The 20,644-nt window shown below is 33.9% G+C and overlaps 1 protein-coding gene across 4 annotated transcripts; it reads left to right on the forward strand.

The window, feature by feature from the left end:
• Positions 1–2,220: 2,220 nt before the first annotated feature.
• LOC137955999 (tRNase Z TRZ3, mitochondrial-like) lies at positions 2,221–19,633 on the forward strand. Of its 4 annotated transcripts, none has more exons than XM_068803273.1 (14): positions 2,221–2,632; positions 4,089–4,109; positions 6,221–6,694; positions 7,470–7,559; positions 9,395–9,439; positions 9,525–9,579; positions 9,801–9,844; positions 9,968–10,462; positions 14,528–14,793; positions 14,868–15,015; positions 15,140–15,190; positions 15,334–15,812; positions 15,902–16,517; positions 19,278–19,633. In XM_068803273.1, the coding sequence occupies exons 3-14, from the start codon at positions 6,377–6,379 to the stop codon at positions 19,596–19,598; spliced, it is 2,928 nt and encodes a 975-aa protein (XP_068659374.1). In that variant the 5' UTR covers positions 2,221–2,632; positions 4,089–4,109; positions 6,221–6,376; the 3' UTR covers positions 19,599–19,633. The 4 variants fall into 4 exon arrangements, with proteins under 4 accessions (XP_068659374.1, XP_068659375.1, XP_068659376.1 ...); XM_068803274.1 differs by having other exon boundaries at positions 6,490–6,694; XM_068803275.1 differs by lacking the exon at positions 2,221–2,632 and having other exon boundaries at positions 4,047–4,109; positions 6,221–6,307; positions 6,490–6,694.
• The last annotated feature ends 1,011 nt before the right edge of the window (positions 19,634–20,644 follow it).

Here is a 20,644-nt window from a genome sequence, read left to right on the forward strand (position 1 = left end):
TTTGTATTTTAAAATCAACCATTATATTGAGCCGGTTTTTAAGAGCTCCCCAATTTGAAATATTAATTCCATCTTTACATTGTGTATGTTTTGCAAATTTCATTAAAAAACTTTCCTGAGTTGTTGATTACTTGAGTAGGTGCATAGGAACTAGAGTATCTATTTGTTTGAGCATAGATTGTTAAATTGGCTTATTAAGAAGCAAGTTATGTTGAACTACATAGTGAGCAAGAAATCCTTGTTACTTGGGTCAAGTCATAGGTACACAAGACCTTTCTTACCAAAAATTGTTTGACAAAAGCTATAATGGTTGAGGTATTGAGGAGGAAAAGGTTTATTAGTTATTGAAGGGAATTTGTGAGAAATTCTTTGTGGTTGAGGTGTAGTGGCTAAAGTGTAGTTGTTGAGAGAGTATATTAGTTGTTGAATATTAAGTGAGAGAAGTTGACAAGCGGCATTAGCTGTTGTAAGCTGTAAGACATTGTGTAGGTAGGCGGTGCAAAAAATCCTTTTGTGGGACTAAGTTGGTGTGCCTAGTGAGTTGCTAAAAATTCTTGTGTGGGTCTACGCTTGTATAGCCTAGTGAACTATTGGAAAAATCCCTTTGTGGGTCTAGGCTAATGTGCCTAATTAGTAAGCAAATGAGTATTATTGTAAATTGGTTGTTATGGCAAAATTGAGTGGCATAAGTCCTTGTATGGGTAGCATTTTAAGTAGTCTTAGAGGTAATTTGTTGTAGACGTGGTAGGACAACCAAAATTTAGTGAAGCCTCAAGCTACTAAAAACATCTTGGGTCGTGGACTAACAATCCGTTGAAGGATTGTGAACCACCTACAAAGCCTTGTATACTTTGTCAATGATTGTTTTCACTTATACTAATTATTGTGTATAAACATAAATTATAAGATTGACCCTAAACTTTTATTATTTGAAAGGATGAAAACACACACATAAGGATTGAGAGAAAAGGGTTAAATCATAAACAAAAATTAACTATCAAATATTTTTTTATTAAAAAATCATTTCCCAAATATATACACAACTGAAAAAAATAAAAAAATTAATCAATAAGATACACATAAATTCATTTTAAATTAATTTAAATATTTTAAATTTTATCTAAATTAAACTCTAAACTAAACATAATTAATTGGTTCCATGATTTAAGTTATTATAAATCAAAGTATAACAATATTTTGTATGGTCATGATGCACATTATATATTGATCGAGTCATGTTAATGTAATATGATTTTAGTTAAGCAATTAGTTGAATTATTGGTTAAGTAATTAATTAATTTTAATTATTAAGTATAATCTATAGTATAACAAGACTATTGTTATTAAAAATGTATACATTAGGGATTAATTAATCACCAATAATCGAGTAATTAAGTAATCGATTAACTAATTCACAGTAAGTAATTAACTAGTTGGTACTTAAGTAACTAAATAACCATTTTAATTAAATAATTGAGTAGCTAATTAAGTAATTAACCGAGTCATTACTAGATTGATATTTTGATTAATCATCTAATTAATCAACTAATAGAATAACTAATTAATTGAGTGAGAATTAATAATATAGACTCATTGAGTAACTAATTAACTAAGTAACAATTAATAATGCAGATTAAATAAATTACATAACTAATTAAGTGATTAATATTTTGATTAATTGATTAATGAATTGACTTCATAAATTATAATTAGCAACATAATAATAAGTGAACAATAATCTAAATAAATAAATAAACTAAATTAGTTAACTAAAAATGAATTGGTGATTAAGTAATTAATTTAATAAACTAATTCATTAGTAATGAATTAATAAATATTTTTCATATAATAGAGTAATTAATTGAATAATAATTAATTAATTAGAAATTAATTAAGTAACCAAGTAACTAATCACAAGTAATTAATTAATTAATTAACTAATGGTAAGTATTTAAGTAAATAATTAATTAATTAGATAATTGATTTATTAATTAAGAAGCTAATTAATTAATTAATTAATTACCTAATTATGTATTTAATTAAGCACTTAACTAATTATTGAAAATTATTTATAATACTAGTTTATTATTTATTAAAAAAATTTCGGGCACTTAACTAATTATTGAAAATTATTTATAATACTAGTTTATTATTTATTAAAAAAATTTCGGGCGGGATTTTTTTCTGCTGGCTGGAAGCTCAAGGCGAAAATCCCATCATCCCCTCTCTGCTCCTCTACTTACCTCTCGACACTGCCTGTCTGTTGACGCTCTTCTCGCCGACGCTGCTTTCTTCTCCACACTTCCAGAGCTTCGACGCCTTCCTATCGCTCTCTAGCCTTCTCGCCCTGTCGTCGTCCCTGCTTCCCTCTCGCTCGGCCGCTGCTCCCCTGCTATCGCCGGTCGTCCTCGCTCTCGACGCCTTGCTCCCTGCTGCTCTCTCATCCTCTCAACCCAATCTTCGTCTCAGCCACGTCTCTCACCCTTTTTATCCGTTCCCCTCTGTTCATTCTCTCGCCGCCCCCTCTCTCAAAACCGAAGCATCCTGTCGCCGCCCTCTATCTCTCAAAACCGAAGCCGTATTCAACACCTCTAACCTTCTAAAGCTGAATTTAAGAAGCCGAGTGACCCAGGTAATTTTTTAGGGTTTCTGTTAATTTTGATGAAAATATTTTTAAGGTTTCTGTTAATTGAATCTAATTTCTGTATTTAATTACTGCATTGATTTTGATTTAGGTATTTAATTACTGTATCGATTTTTTGTAGTGATTTACTGTTTAATTACTGTATTGATTTTTCGTGTGATTTACAGTATAATTTCTGAATTTCTGTTAATGAAATTTCTGTCAATTACAGATAAATTGAAGTTATTACTGAGTTTAATTGAAACTTGATTGAATTGATATCTGCATTTATTAATTTTATGTATTTTAGTTTACAGATTTTCTATGCCATTGAATGTTGTATTTTATTTCGGTAAATTGAGCAGATTATTCAATAATGATTATTTTGAATTTTGTATTTATTTCTGTTAATTAAATGATGATTTTGTTTTAATGGATGATTTATTGAAGTTGATTTCTGTTTTTTAATACAAATTGTAATTTTGTGTGTTTAGGGCTTAAACCCTTTCCAATTTTTTAGGGTTTAGGGTTTGAAGCTACCAACCTACCTTTGAAACCCTCAGCCCTCAACCCTAAACCCTTAACCCTTAACCCTAAACCGTATGCCTTATGCCCTATGCCCTAACCCTAAACACTAAACTCTAAGGCCTAAATGTAAAAATCTAAGCCCTAAGCCTAAACCCTAAAAACCCTGTGGCCTAAGCGTAAAAATCTTAACCCTAAACCCTAAGGCCTAAGCCTAAAAACCTAAACCCTAAGCCCTATGCCCTAGGCCCCAAATCCTAAACCCTGATTTATGGAAGTTGATTTTTGTTTTTTAATAGAAATTGCAAATTTGTGTGTTTAGGGCCTAAACCCTTTCCAATATTTTTAGGGTTTAGGGTTTTTATTAGTAAAAAGTTAAATAAAACCATCTTATAAAAGTAAATCTATCAAAGTATTTTCATATAAAAAATACCTGATTTATGTATTTATATATATCCATGACTTTTAATATTATATTAAATTACTAATTTAAGAGTGATAATTTAGATATTTTAAAAGTTAGAATTTGATTAAGTATCTAGAAATTATAAAAGTAACCATGTTTGTTTAGGTATATTATTTTTTATATTTAAATAAATTAATATTTTATTTTTAATTTATAAATTATTTATCATATTTTATTAATTGAAAAGTTACATAAACTATCTTAATAAGGTTAAATCTATCAGAGTATTTTATTAATAAACTCATTCTCCTCTTTCCACCACATTTTCCATTATGCACACTAACACAAGAAGGTACTTTACATTGAGCACACAAACACAAAAAAACCTTTCACTTTTAACTTTTACTTTCACTAGTTCATTCACCTTCTCTTTCCATTTTACTTTGAAAATGCACTAACCCTCCTTTGCTTTTTTATCTTTCCTTCCTTTCCTCTTTTGCTCGGTCCTCTCTATATTGCGTCGTTGGCGTCCAGTCATCGTTCCACCGTCACCAGGTAAGCCGTGCATATTTTTTATGGCTGTGTGTTTTTTTGTCGTCATGCTGCTGCTGGGGGGTCGAGGGGGGAGGGGAGGAAGGAGGAAATCATAATTTGCAATTTTTTAGTATATTATTTTAATTCCTGGATTAAATATTTATGGAAACTATAATTGTGGATTAAATTGCATTTTAAGAGTGAAGGAAGGGGAGGGGAGGAGGGAGGAAATCATAATTTGCAAATTTTTAGTATATTATTTTAATTCCTGGATTAAATATTTATGGAAACTATAATTGTGGATTAAATTGCATTTCAAGAGTGGAGGAAGGGGAGGGAGGAGTGGAGGAGGGTGGAAATCATAATTTGCAAATTTCTAGTATATTATTTTAATTCCTGGATTAAATATTTATGGAAACTATAATTGTGGATTAAATTGCATTTCAAGAGTGGAGGAAGGGGAGGGAGGAGTGGAGGAGGGTGGAAATCATAATTTGAAAATTTTTAATATATTATTTTAATTCCTGGATTAAATATTTTTGGAAACTATAATTGTGGATTAAATTGCATTTTGATATGTTTGTTACATTTTTTTGAATAACGATGTCTAAACTATTAAAAAAGAGGGAGAAGAATACAAACGATATGTTTGTTATATGTTTGAAATTTTATAAAAATATTATATCATTACTCCAGAATTATAGTAAGTATTATAACTTAATATTATTTATTTTAATCCATTAAGTTAAATTTAAAATTCAGAATTATATAATCTGTGATTTGAATTATCATGTAATTTAGTTGATTCATTTATTTTAAAAATTCATTGATTTAAATTAAATTAATATATTTAAAATCTTTTTCTTTTCTTTTGTAAAAAAAGAAAAGCGACGATGCTTAACCCATCCAGTAAACAAGTAGGTTTGCATCTACTAAATTAGGTTTGCTTCTTCTACAAACAATATGCATCTACTATCAAGGAGAAATCTTTTGTGAATCCTTGGAGTTGGTGCGTACATAAAATCTTGACTCTTACATGATAATGATAGTTGGGTTGGGATCTGTTGCAATGTGATAAGTGCACAATGCTACAACAGCCAATAGGTTTGCGCTGTGTAGGAAACTGCCGTGGTATGAGTCATGTGGGTTGTTGAGTGATTTCGCGTTGGTAGCCCCAATAATGTGAAGTCTCTACCGTTGCTGGATCAAGGGTATATGCGCTTTTGACTGCGATATACTGAAGTTGGAGTGAATACATCAACTTTTGAATGCATACTCTTTTTTTGGGAAAACATATTTGATTTTTATGTACCCAAGTTAGGTAGTGGTGGCGTTGGATTCATTTCTAGTGGAGTTGAATTCATATCTAGCGGTGCTAGATTCATTTCCAGGGCTTAGCATTGGATCCATTTTTAGTGGCGCTAGATTAATTTTCAGCATTATTGGGTTATTTTTAGCAGCATTAGATTCATCTTCAGTGGCATTGAATTCATTTTCAGCTGTGTTGGATTCTTGGTGGGCTGTTTTTTCACGTAGAGTCATTTGACATTCCATGTAACTCATTTCATGCATTCATTTATGCGGCATTCTCCTATTGGTGGTTTCAATATTGCACACTTATTCAATTTCAGCCAACAAGAACTCAATTGGTAATGTACTTTGACATGATAGAACTTTTAACTTTTGATACGTGACCTGGTTTTTTTAACTGCTTTTGGTGGAAAAGGTAGACATAGATGATTGATTGATTGTCTGGTCTACTCTATAAAGATCATTATTGTTGCACTTGAAAGTATTAAAGAAAGACAAAAATAAAAATAAAATAAAATATTGTTGTAGTTACTCCAGATGTTGGGAAACGAGTCTTAGTTTTGCTTGTTAAGATATTTTCTGAAGGAGTACTCAATTAAGATAATTTCATAATAAATTATTAACCAAATCTGTAATCAGACTAGTTATCTAATATTGATATTTACTTTATTGTCCTATTGCCTAGTTTACTTTATTCTTTTTATTTTGGCCAATGCCTTTATTTGTTGCACAAAGTGTAAGCTAGTTATTTAAACAATTCTTCTGGTGTAGACTCTTGAACAAATAATTTTTGAAAATTCACTGTTTGATACTACCAGCAGGATCATAAATCCAGGTGATAGAGTAAAACGAATATCGGCTGGAACTTCGGTTCGTGGTGCTTGTGTTTCAAGGACTTCAATCTCAGGGTCTTCTCAATCTTTGTGCACTAAGTGGTTCTTAAACACATAAAGAAAACTCAAATGAATGTCTGAAAGATGCCTCTACCGCGTCTTTCTTCTTCCTCCTTTCTCTTCTGTTCTCATTCTCTCCAGTTTCAGCAAAAAACCTTAAAACCCTTTCTCATCACTGCTTTCTCATCTGCTGCCAGAAGAGAGAAAAAAACTGCTCCTTCTAGAAGAAGCCACACTACTGTTAGTGAACCCAAGGAGAAGTCAAACTCACCACTGATGGATGAAACAGAGAAAGTGGCCTTCAATCGAAAAAGAGCTGAGGGAGGAGATAAGAGTAGCACAAGAACTCTTCAGTTGAAAACACGCAAATTGAACCCTGTTAACACAATATGCTATGTTCAGGTGAAAATATCTTTCCTTCCATTTATCTCGAATTTTACATGTGTCACTTCTTGGTGCCCTATGGATTTTGTGATGTAAATTCTTGTTTAGATTTGAATATTTTTTCTCTTTGTTTGAAATTGGATTGTTTGTATTTATGTCCAATTATTTCTATAGTTGAACCCTTGTATTTTTGTATCTAAATCTCTTTGTAATTCTCCTTTTCTTTCAATGAAATTTCATCATTCTTTAAAAAAGGAAAAAAAATTGTATGCTTGCAATTTGTTTCTTTGCTTCAATCTTTATATTTCTGATTCTGCTTGGATAACTTGTTATTCCTTGCTCTTTATTTTATCTCATTTTTCCTTGTTATATTTTATTTTTTTTGGTTTTGATGGTAGCTTATTTGCTGTTCTTTGTTGTTCATTTGTGCATTCTTACCCCCCCCCCCCCCCCCCCCCCCCCCCCCCCCCCCTTTTAATAAATTCTTTCTTTTTTCAAAATGAAAACTTTAATTAGATTGTGTTATACCATCTGTTTTTCGTTTTTGGTTGTTTCCTTGTGTCATTTCAATGTTCAGATTTGGTTGGAGTTCTTCATAATATCTCTTCGTACCTCTATAGTTTTTGGATGCCCGGGTCTGCTGTTTTTCATTACAATTCACAAATATAAGATTTTTGGGATTAATTAGATTGGAAGCGTTATACATATGCTCTTTTTTCTGGTTCTATTTTCTTCTGCAAGCTTTATTTGGTAAATTGTAGTAACTTCTCCCTTTTTGGGTTGATTTTCATAGATTCTTGGGACTGGGATGGATACACAAGATACATCACCGTCAGTATTCCTGTTTTTTGACAAGCAGAGGTTTATCTTCAATGCTGGGGAGGTATGTATGAAATGATATTCAGAATAAATTTTTCCTTAAAGTAGGGAAATATTTGGTGGGGAGTCTCGGTACCATTTAGGTCAGCTAACCATTTAGCTGACACTCAAGCTAAATTAGGTGTTTCACTTCAACACCTTGTTGTGGAAGAAGGCCCTTTTAGAAGGTACCGATGTTTTGTTTTTTTATGAAAGTGCGTATATTGATAACAAGAGGGGAAATACAAACCTAGCTTTGGGGGCCTGACTCCACAACAAAGTGTTGGAGAGACACACCATCCTTAGCCTGAGAGTCTGCTAAGTGATTAGTAGAGTGAGGATTGTGGTTCCATATATAGTTTAATCCAAATGAAATTTGTCTCGGTACCAATGTTGACAATAATATTTTAGGTTTTCACAAAGAAAAAGATAACAATATCTCTGGTCTTCATGAGAAAAAAATAATGATATCTTATGTCTGAAAAATAACCAATGCTGGCCTCCCTTTTTTGAGTTGTATTACAACAGGTTTCTACCCAGTTAATCCCCGAATATTCAATCTTGAGACCTCCATCTAGAGATCCTCCAATGAGCCCACTTACCTCCTTGTATAAGCTCAATCTAGGGAGGGCTAGTCATGGGTACTTCTTCATGACCTGAGATTATATAGACGCTGCTTCTCTTTCACCCTTGTGGTGGAAGGATGATTCTTGCTCTAGTCCTTCATTGCTAAAACTAAGGTTTACAGCCTTAAGTGGCTGTTTTGCAAGTGAATTCTTTATCTAGGGATGGTACTCTTTCTATGTCGTTTGGGTGTATCTTTGGGATGGCAATGGGTCGGGTTGCTGTTGTGTTTCGCGAAACCTGACTCTATGCTACCAGCCCATCTCCTCTTAAACCCATACAGGGCCTGATGCAGCACTGTGGTTTAGATTCAAGGAATAACAAGTTGATGCTTCCTCTAGAGTGTGGGTAACTTAAATTTCAGCAACAACTAAGAAAATTACTATCTGAATTCAATCAATGGATGGAAAGTAGGGTTTCTGCAGCTATTAATAAAAGTAGCAAATAGAGACAAAAAAATAGTAAGGATAAGTTTATCCAAGAGAAAACCAAATCTAGAATTTTAATCAATAGCAAAAGAGTGATTTTTGTGTTTGATATAAAGGGTTTTTATAGGCATACAAATCAATAAAATAGGAAACTCCTATACTGTCCTCTCTAGGAAATAGACTCTAACTAAGACTTACTAAATCTAGTTTTACTTGTTAGAAGAGCAATTCAAAACAAGAAATAGTTTCTAACTTAAATACTTGCTAACTTTAGGCTATACTAATTTGGAAACAAGGATCCAAAAACTTTAAAACTATTACTTGAGAAGACTTTCTAATTGAAGTCTTTAACTAAAACAGCAAGTTGCTAGAACAAAAAGTTACTTATATAGTTAAAACTTCTTATTTCAGCATGCTTGAATTAGGAAACTGCAACTTAGTCCAATTAAGGACTTTCTATTCTTGGGACTTGTCATTACATTATGATGTACTGCATCAGAGTTGGATTACCAATGCCATCCCCGCCCTGTGAGCACTGCAAAATAAGGTTGCTAGACAAAGTTGTGTGTATGGACAACCCAGTCTTAGGGTTTCCACTACTTCAAATTCGTGACTTAAGTGATAGCACTTTTTGCCTGCCAACTTTTACTCTATTTATGTTAGATTCTTCTTCTTAGCACTGAATGACGTTGTGCATAACATTTCTTTTTCAAAAATCTTCTTTTTTGTTTTTAAAGTTTTAATTTTGGAAAATATAATCTCTATACTTAGTGATTGGAATTTTTTTTTTTTTTTTTTTTTTTGCCAGGGATTACAACGTTTTTGCACTGAGCATAAAATTAAGTTATCAAAGGTAAAATATTTCCTTTACATTTTTTGTACAAAACAATCTTATGTTATTGAAACTTATGGCAAAATTATTTCCTAATTCTTTTCAGATCGATCACATGTTTCTCACTCGTGTTTGCTCAGAAACTGCTGGTGGACTTCCAGGTATGCAGTTCCATGCTGGTGTTTCTTACATTTTATTCTGCTGATGTGGGGGTTCTTAATTGTGTATCCAAAATCTTATCAAAATGTGCATAACATAACTTAACCCGTCAAGTTTCCGTGAAGAAACTTCCTATTTTATGTTGGCAATCTAACTTCAGATGTTAAACTTGTAAAAATTCCCATGACCTAAATATTTTACCTTAATTTATTGTGCTGTGCAGGACTTCTACTAACTTTAGCTGGCATAGGGGAGGAAGGGCAGTCAGTATGTCATCTTTTCAATGAGCTGTTATGCAACTTTTGCTATCCTCCAATTTTATGGTTGATATATTCCAATTGTAACTTCATGCTTCTCTTTTTGATAAACTTTGTATTTTTATTCATGAAGGTCAATGTTTGGGGTCCTTCTGATATTAAGTACTTAATTGATGCAATGACAACATTCATTCCAAACGCTGCAATGGTTCATACCCATAAATTTGGTTCTACCCTCAATTGTGGTGAGATCTCTGATAAGGATTTCAAAGTGGGTCCCTTTGTTCTAGTAGATGATGAGGTTGTCAAGGTATCAGCAATTCTTTTGCGGCCAGGATTTTCTAATGGGAGACAAAATAAGACTGAAGATTGTGAAATTTTAAATTCTACTGATGAGAGTGTCAGTTCTTTTTGTACTCCTCTTGTATCATGTTCACAAAATTCACTTGGGAGGGTGAAAGCAATACTGAAGCCTGGTGATATTTCTGTTATTTATGCCTGTGAATTGCCTGAAATCAAGGGGAAATTTGACCCTGCGAAAGCTCAAGCGCTTGGTCTGAAAGCTGGCCCTAAATATCGGGAATTGCAATTAGGAAACTCTGTCCAGTCAGATCGGCAGAACATAATGGTAAGTTAAATTTGTGGTTTATTGATTCTGCAATTTTACACTAAATTTGGTTGCTTGTGTATGTCTCATTCTGCATTTCCTTGATACTTTCTTTCTGTTGAATTTCCGGAAAAGAGAAATATTTCATTGACGAATTGTAATTTAAGTAGAATGAGTTTCTATTTATAATAGAGAAAACAAGTAGAATCCAATTACAATTAAACTATATTTGTCCCAGCTACTTCCAAAGTTAAACACTAAAAGATAAGTTCTAAAACAATTGAATAACTGAATATAAATATAAAACTAATATAACTAAAATACCTTTAACTGAGATTTTTTTGTGAGACCTCCTCTTGTGAGATTCTTGTAAGACTCCACCATATTAGTTCTGGCTCTATGAGACTTTTTGCTGTGAGAGTCATGTAAAACTCTTCCATACCTACTCTTCAACACTTTCATTTCTCATTTAATTGTTTAGAACATCACATATGTTTATGTGAGTGAGAGAGGTATGATACTCATTTTTTGTTTCTTGCTTTCATATTTCAATTTTTAGGTTTAGTCAGCTAACACACTCGTTATGTCATGAAGAAATTAAAAGATACGCCCATAAGCATGTCAGTTTCTTGTCTATAATGTGTCATGTGATCTCTCTTACAAAACAATGATGTGAGCCCACTTACTCTAATTTAGAATAATGGGCCCATTTCAAAACAGTGGGCTCAACATTCTAACGTGGATCTTGTTAGGTTCAGCCACATAAGATGTGTAAGAACATATTGAAATGCGTTGACTGATTGGCCCATGTTAAAAAAGAGGTGTAGGAACGTTGCTTTAGTAAGTTGTTAAGAAAAATGTTACTCTACAATCTGTATTTTATAGTTTTTATCTTATGCATCCAGCCGAGGTTGGCTGCATCCAACTTTTCTTCATTAATGTAGTGATTATGGGAGTATAATTAAGAAAGCTCCCAATGGAGAAAAGTTCAAGCAAGAGAAGAAAAGCTGCACTCAACTTCTTCTCCATCTATATATGACATGAAAGCTTGTTGGATATGATATTTGTCTTATTTTTCGTCCCTGGAATTTGGTTTGGTGTTAATGTCAACCAGCAAGTGGTTCGTCTCATGTGAATCTCTAGATATCTTGCCAAATCACCCAAAAAAACATGGAAGCTTTATGGCTTAATGGGAAATTTATTAATGGTAAATTATGCAGAATTTGATAATGTGGTGTTGAACAATAAAATATGAGTCTTTCGGAAAAAAATGAGTGCTTACATGCTTATTAGTTGACCTAGCTTTTTGGAACTTTAAAGTCGTTTATTTAATGCAATTTCATGATTTTAGAGAATGATGTGGCTATTTTCCTATTTTGACTTATCTAAAAATATGCGTTAACCTTCCATGTAACCTGAACCAATAGCTCCTAAAATCTTGCTTTGAATTCCTCATATGAGCATAAGTAGCTTTTGTTTACTGTTGACATTTTGTGCTAGTGGCAGCAGTTTTTTGGATTTTTTTTTTGAAATGGTAGCAGTTTTTTGGATCGAGCAATAGTGAAGTGATAATTTTGCTAATAATATGGAGTATGTGTAGAATTCTTAAAGGGGAAAAACAACATTGCAAGTAAAACCTTATCTATTTTTATATGTTGAATTTTTGGAAAAAAAATAAAATAATTCACTAACTTAACATAAATAGAAGACTAACATAACTAAAACAATTTTAACTGCGACTCTTTTGTGAGACCTCCCACTCTTATTAGATTCCACCATATTAATTTTGGCTCTATTGTTGTGAGAGTCATGTAAGACACTTTTATACTTGTTCTTCAAAACTCCCCCTCAAGTTGGAGTTTATAAAGGTTGCAATGAAAATGATTCTATGATCTTCAATCTTGGTTTTCAATCTTTATTGGCTAATTTTTTCATAGATGTAAAATCTTCATATTTCGTTTTCCCCCTTTCTTGAATATTTTGGTCACTTAAAAATTACCACAATATGTGAAACAAAATACCTTTTTTTGTACTTCTTTTTTTACTTCTCCCCCCAAACTAGGGATAAAAAGGACATAAATACGCAACTTGGACAAAACATAATATGGGAGAAGAAAATTATTCCTAGTTGTATGAAAAAACTCTATACACCAGTCAAAATGATTATTATCTGAAACACACTTTGCTCAATTTTAAAGGCAGAAAACAACCCAACTTTAGGGCACAACAAAGAGACTATTCAGTTTTTAAGAGTGATTTAAACACAAATCACCTCTTGGATCAAGAACAAAAGACTTAACTCAAGATGGATGTTGGACACACTCGTATGCTTTTTAGGTAGTGGGTCTAGGCATTGCTCTGAAATAATGAAAACACAAAATGATAAACTGAAAAAATACTAGAGGAAAAACAATTTTAATCGGAAGGAGGCGACTATGCAACACTTATACTTCTAAACGAATCTACAATGTGACATTTTTTTTCAAAAAAACTAGGGAGACTATAATGGTAGAACTTAATAAATTTGACCCAAACGTTTTTGGGGAGAACACAATTTTTTGGAGTTGACGATGCGGAAGATACATAACCAAGTAAAAAAGAAGCAAAATTTAAAAACAATATCGAAACAGGATATTGCATACTTTGAATGAGCACATCATGGAGTTATTACGTTTGACCAAAACTCTCTGATTAGAAGAAAAAGTTGGCTAAAAAATTAGGAATTTAGGAGAAAAGAAAACTTAATTCACATAAATGCATGGAGAGATAATAGGAGAGAAAAAAGGAAAAAGAGAGATTTTTGGCAAAATTGACCTTGGTACTTCTAATATTGATATATCTCAAAATATAATACAGACCCACAAACGATTTGTTGATCAAGAAACTAGACTCAAATAGCTTTAATTTGATATAAAAACCTTCGTTCTTGAATATTTTTTGCTAGACTTGCTTCATTTTGTAACATGACCCTTGTTGACTCCAATGAATATCTACTTACATATAGATCAGATTGACATGAAAGTTACTCTTTCTGAAACTAGATTTTGATATCTTTCATTCAATTATGATATTTTTTTACGAAACATACTTTTTTGAGAGAAATAATCTAATAGATTTTCGACACTATAATCCGGCCGAATTGAATACTCTTTCTTTTTTGGCCAACATGACCATTGACGACTTGTCTAATATTGATCTCCTTCTAGAAAACTCAGATTGAAAATTGGGTTGATAGGTTAGAAAATTGATTTACAAATCTTTCTTTTGACATATAGTTTTTCATATAAAGTTTTGCTCTTGATGACATAAAACACCTCAAAAGTTGAAGTTTTCTATTGTTGCTCAAACCTGTCTTGCTGTCTGACCTTTGTTGTTTCATATATCTATTTCTCTTTGTAGAAAACTCTAATTGCCAAAATTATTTCTTCGTTCAAAAGTAAACTCTAAGATCTTTCCGACAATATATAATTTGCAATATGAAAAGTTCAGTATGGAGGTACGAACGCTAAAGAAAAAATGAGTACTGGGACAAGAAAGAAAGTAAAAGGTGGATTACGAACCTAAACCACAAAATATAATAAACCAAAAAAGAATCACATTATCTTTGTGAGTTGATCGAGTCAACTCATATAACTTATTTTGATACCATGTTGAATTTTTGGAAAATAAAAATACTTTACTAATTTAACATAAATAAAAGACTAACATAACTAAAACACTTTTAACCTAGACTCTTTTGTGAGACTCCTTCCATGAGACTCTTCTTAGACTCCACTATATTAATTCTTGCTATATGAGACTTCTTGTTGTCAAAGTCATGTAATACCCTTCCGTACCTACTCTTCAACATCATGTATATTCAGAGATGTGAGAAACCATATCACAGGTGGTCTTGTTGGACTGTCTCCTTAGGCATAAACATAATGCTAAAATAAGAATTGCCAATGACATCTTATTCCTTTGTGTGTGTGTTTCTCTTTCTTTTGAACCGTGTCACTTGTGTATGTTATATCCTAAGAAACTCCAAAGATGCCTATTACACAATAGCTGAATATCTAAGCTATTTCTTTTTGGATGTTTATGTAGGTTCATCCAAGTGATGTCCTTGGTCCGTCGGTCCCAGGCCCCATTGTTCTCCTTGTCGACTGCCCCACAATGGCTCATTTACAAGAGATGTTATCACTAGAATCACTTAATGATTATTATGTGGATTATGGTAATGCCAGTCAGATCTTGAAGTCTGTGAATTGTGTTATTCACTTGGGTCCTGCATCTGTCACAATGACTGGTGATTATGAGAAATGGATGAAAAGATTTGGTGGGGCTCAACACATCATGGCTGGACATGGAGTGTAAGTTTGTATGTGTTTTTTTCTTAATTTTCTGCTCATCAACATTTATCTAACTCCTATTGTTTTTTTAACAGAAAAAATATGGAAATTCCAATCCTGAAATCTAGTGCGAGAATAGCAGCAAGGCTCAATTATCTTTGCCCTCAACTTTTCCCTGCTCCAGGATTTTGGCCTTTTCAACCCTCCATTGGGTTCCTCCGCAAATCTGTTGGCATGAACAAAGTATGTTTTGATGGCCCTGTTTTCGGAATAAACCTTGTTACTGTTCTTCACACTCCACTTGCTTCTGTTGGATATGGACACTTCAATTAGGTTTGCAATTAAACCATTGATTTGTTCTTTGCAGGATTGTTCCACCACTTCCTTCGAAAGTGTTCCTGCTGAAAATCTCCTAAAGGTTTGAGAAGAGGCTGCATACCAAGTCAATCATCTAAGTCAAACCTTTATGGAGACATGTCATAACCTGTTTCGTGATGGATAGATACATGCTTGATGAATTTGCTCCATCTAATTTTAGTTTTCATTCTGTGTGTTTTACAGTTCCACTTGCGGCCCTTTTCACAGCTTGGACTGGACAAGTCAGGGATCCCTAGTGCACTGACTTCTTCACATATTGTGACTGAACTTCATTCAGAGATTCCTGAAATTGGAGATGTTTCCAGACATGTAAGCCAGTTTTGGGATGCTTCTCAGAAGGCTGATGAGATGACACCTTGTAAAGAGGAGCATGTCATGATGGTTGAGGAGCCATGGATGAATGAAGCAATATGCAAGGATTCATCTAACGACGAAACTTTTGATGTCAGTGGCATACAGACTGAACATTCTGAAAGTGAATCTGATCTCCCCAGTTGTTTGGAAAATATATCCAGAGAAGACATGGAAATAATTCTTTTGGGAACAGGTTCCTCTCAGCCTTCCAAATATCGCAATGTTAGTTCCATATACATTAACCTTTTCTCAAAAGGAAGTTTGCTTTTGGATTGTGGTGAAGGAACATTAGCACAGCTGAAAAGAAGGTAGATGTTTTAACCTATTTGTGAACACCCACTTATCTTGTTTACCTTTCTAATGTTGGTAATTGAATCTCTTTCTTTTATTTGGTCAGATTTGGTGTTAGTGGTGCTGATGATGCCATAAGAGGTTTGAGATGTATTTGGATTTCTCATATTCATGCAGATCATCATACAGGTCTAGCAAGGATACTTTCAGTACGATCCCAGTTGTGGAAGGGTACACCACATGAACCATTAATTGTTATTGGTCCTAGACAGCTCAAAAGATTTTTGGATGCATATTCAAGACTTGAAGATATAGATATGCAGTTTTTAGATTGCAGGGATACAACTGAGGCTGCATGGGGGGCTCTTGCAGCTCGTTCTGAAACAGGGGGGGCTGCAAATCAAGATTTCGATACAAGTTTATTTGTGAGTACAAAAATGGAAAAATACTGGAAGAGAATGCCAGGTCAAGTCGGTTCTCTTGGAAACTTCACTGTCTTGAAGAGGTTGAAGCAGGTTCTACTTGAAGCTGGACTGGAGGGCTTGACTAGCTTCCCAGTTGTGCACTGTCCTCAGGCTTTTGGCATTGTTTTGAAAGCTGAGGAGAGAATAAATAGGGTAGGGAAGAATATTCCTGGTTGGAAACTTGTCTACTCTGGTGATACTAGGCCTTGTCAAGCACTAATTGATGCCTCTCATGGTGCAACTGTTCTTATACATGAGGTAAGTAATCTAATCCAACTGGTATCGTCTAAATTCTTGTCTTATCACTTGATATGCTTCACTTTCGAAATTTCATTTGACTGTTTTAAGTTTCGACTTGGAGATTATAATGGAACTTTTGATTTGTCATTTGTGTGTCTTTCAAAACAAGTTGCTTATACTTGCCAAAAACTCACTATTGGTGTAGGATATCAATTTCTAACTAAGCACATTTCCTGATCAAACGTGAAGCTTTGGACCATATATAACTGCTTCAGCAACTTTAAGAAGACTTTTTTTTTTGAAAAATGTGAGATTTTAATTAATGAAGAGAAAGGAGATGCAAAGAATTACAGATGACATCTAGGCTGAAAACTAACAGGCCAGGACACAGAAGGAACAACCATCATTTAATTATAAACCAGATCCAACATCAAAGAAAATTAGAAATTGCAAAATTCATCAAGATAATTCCAGCAAAAGAATCCCTCAGTAAGATAGTGCGTATGAATACTTGCATGTGCCAAAGAGTCTTTCATACTATTTGCACTACTCAGAGTGTGACACAGCTTCAAGAAAACTTGTTTTGGAGCTTAACGGTTTTCACTAGAGCTTGTTGCTTTTTCTTTTGTGTGAAGAATGATCTCGTTGGAAAATTGTTCTAACATTTTATACTGTTTATATTTTCTTTCAATTCAAAAAAATAAAATGTTCCAACTCTCTTCTCTTCGTCTTAAAAGAAAAAAAATAGGTCATGAATTTCATGATTATTGTTATGACGAATTTAAGTTAGACTCTTATTGAAGAAACTCAATGATTTGAGATTCTTGTGTTTTGAATAAAAAGTTATTTTCTTGAGCATTAATTACCTACTCGATTAATCAGTTATTAATAACTAACCTTATTACACTTGAAAGGGCAAGTTTGCCCTTAGATATGGTGTGTAGATATCTCTTTAGCCTGAATCCTTTATGAATGGAATGACAGTTTTCCTCAATACATGATAGGCTGGATTGTTAGCTATATGAAGTGCAACTTGATTAACATAGTAGAGAGGGATTTATATTAATACTAGAATTAACAAGTGAGTTTTTTATCCAAACAGTACTGCTAGTTTGAGCCATTGCTCAATCTAATATTTCTGCACTATTTAGTGACCTGATTCTACTTCCTTTTGTTTATTTTTTTTGAGAGAATGGTGTGAATGTATTACTAAAAATAAATATACATACCTTACTGTACAAAGCCTTCCTCTACAACAAGATGTTGACGGAAAACATCTAATTTAGCCTGATTATCCGCTAAGTGATTAGCAGATCTAGGAATATAATTTCAACTACATTGCAAATGAGAAATTAAATTACATATATCCTCAAAAAGATCCCAGTGCCTCCAAGGAGGTTTTAAAGACTTCTTGCACCAATTGATGACAACTTTTGAATCGCATTTGATGCAAAGAGGACCTACCATCCGTTGATGAAAAAATTTAATCCATTAATTGTTGAGTCTGATTCACCAATTGGCCCGGAAAAAGAAAGGAGAAGGTTTCCTTTATTGTCATGGATGACCCCGCCATATCCAACAGGCCTGGGATGACCAAAGCGCTTCCATCGGAATTTAATTTGAAATGGCCTAACGGAGGAGGAGACCAAGTTTTCATGGCCAGAGCGCAGGGAAGGTGAGACATTGCCGCTATAAGTTGCCAATTTCCACGTAAGTTTACTCCTTTGAGATTTTTAAAATTTTTCCGCATGAGAATCCAGGAGGTAACCTGATTCTACTTCCTATTTCCAAATAACTTGATTCTCACCTTAGGAAAGTACAATATCCACTTGTTGACCTACTATCTAAAGGAGAACTGCCCAGTCAGCTTCACATTATGTTACAACATCAAAATACCCATGTAGTCTATGAAGTAAATCTTGACCTAGTGCTTTATTTAAATATCTTATAAGTACTGCAAGCCCAGTGTGCAGTTCTTGGAGCACTAAGAAATTGGTTTACTACTCCAAAAAGATTACTATAAGATATATAAATTTACCTCCTAATCGCATATGCCTTGTGAGATCACCCCTATTTTTAGACTTTTTAGTACAAAGTCACCTAGGACAAGTTTACTGAAAGGAAAGCCACCCAAATCAATTGTCAGAAGGGGAAGACCAAAAAGAAAGGGGTAAAAGTGACATTTTTTTGTAAGGGAATAGGAGGTTGCTGGGTTTAATACCCTAATCCTAAGCCTCTCTGATTACGAGTTTTGAAAGAATAATGGCCATCATTTTCTCTCCAATTTCAGTTTCTTTTTGAGTTTAGGTTGGTTTAACAAGCCCTAGGACTGATTTATTGCAATTCTTTCTGGATCTGATTCCAGTTGAAGTGCAAATTTACTGGATGTTCTGTTTCCCTGGAGACTTTAAGTGCTAACTTGGTCTTTAGGGTGCGTTTTGATCACATTGACATCAAACTGTCTTAGCAGGAATTGCCTAATTCTACACTTACTAGATTCTGTCACTTAAATCTGCTAAAAATAGGTAAAAGACTGAGGTAACTATTCTGATCTAACAAGATTAGTTCCTTTTTGCTCATCTTAGAAAAGCCATCTCTGTGTTTGTAGACTTCGAAAATTGTTATTTCCATTAAATTTTATTTTATTTTTTAACTCAGCAACCTTTTCTTGAACTAACATTTTAAACATATCATGTGGCTCTATCTGCATGCTTATATTTAAATTACATTATGATGTGAAATGAACTGCAGACTACAACTAGGTTGTCTTTGTTGCAGGCGACCTTTGAGGATGCAATGTTGGAAGAAGCTGTTGCGAAGAACCACAGCACAACAAAGGAAGCTATTGAAGTTGGTGATGCAGCCAATGTATACCGAATAATCCTCACACATTTTAGCCAGAGGTACCCAAAAATCCCTGTCTTTGATGAGACCCACATGCCTAAAACCTGTATAGCATTTGACATGATGAGTGTTAACATAGCAGACTTACCCATACTGCCAAAGGTTCTACCCTTCCTCAAACTTTTATTTAAAAACGAAATTGTCCCTGATGAATCTGATGAGGCACCCCTTGCTGCACTGCAGCAGTTGAATTAAACCCAAAATCTCTTATTTATTTTTATTTTTTGGATTGTTTTATTGTCTGGTCAGTTTTATTTTATCCTTGTAGTCCCGGAGAGTGTTGGCTTCTCCCAACCTGCACTAATAAAGGGTAGGAGAGGAGCGGTGTCCCCACCCCCGCTTCCTTTCTTTGTAACAGAGAAGCTTTGCCTCCGATGCCCTCTTCCTCTGGTTTTCAAATGGTAATCAACGGAGGAAAGCTTCATGATTGAGTTTTTTAATGTTGAACGTTGACATCGTATTGGGTCAATCTGTTCTCAAACCCGGTTCAACAGAGTTGAGCTGGACCACATCACCTCACTGGGTCAGTTTTTATGACATTTGATAGGAGTCATTAATGATATACTTACTGCCGTAAGTCTCTTACCTGTCTTTGACTCGTGAAATGGTATGGATTTTCCAAAGCTGCTGCTTCTAAATTTCATTGGAGATTGAGATGTGGAGAGAGGAGAGTTACAAGCCCAATCGTTTAATTCTACTAAAAAAAGAATTGACTTCTACAAAACCTTCCTCTTGTTAAACTCTCCCCTTTCACATGATTCCCATTATATGTCTTCATTACTAATTCATAGTCGTCTTACTGGAGAAGCCAAATGCAAGAAACATTAACAATAATAATACTCTTAAAGACATATTTAATGCGAAGATGAAGTAAAAAGGAACAAGCAAACATTTGCAACAACGGCTCACGGCTCGTAGACGTGCCGAGAATCTGTGACGGTAATGCCTTGAAGATGCATTTCTAGAAGAAGAGCTGCTTGCATGCTGAGGACATCGTGAAGAACGTCACCTGGACTCTCGAAGCTGCTCAGGTCCTCCGCAGGAGACACTACCGTGACTGCTTTATCAGGGTACGGATAATACTGAAATTACGCCATTTCGTTGATAAAATTAAGTATTTTTCCGTGCATAAATGAGAAGCCATTTCTGTGCCCAATACTGGGTTCTGCTTACTAGCTAAAATCTGGATTCATATTTTGCAGGGCTGCGATGTGTCTGTATTACTGGAGTCAATGGCAAAG

This window comes from Aristolochia californica, unplaced genomic scaffold, assembly GCF_029961685.1.
Source record: "Aristolochia californica isolate CCGP_79_NKW_82.1479 unplaced genomic scaffold, dmAriCali1.0.hap1 SCAF_2, whole genome shotgun sequence".
Lineage (NCBI taxonomy): Eukaryota > Viridiplantae > Streptophyta > Magnoliopsida > Piperales > Aristolochiaceae > Aristolochia > Aristolochia californica.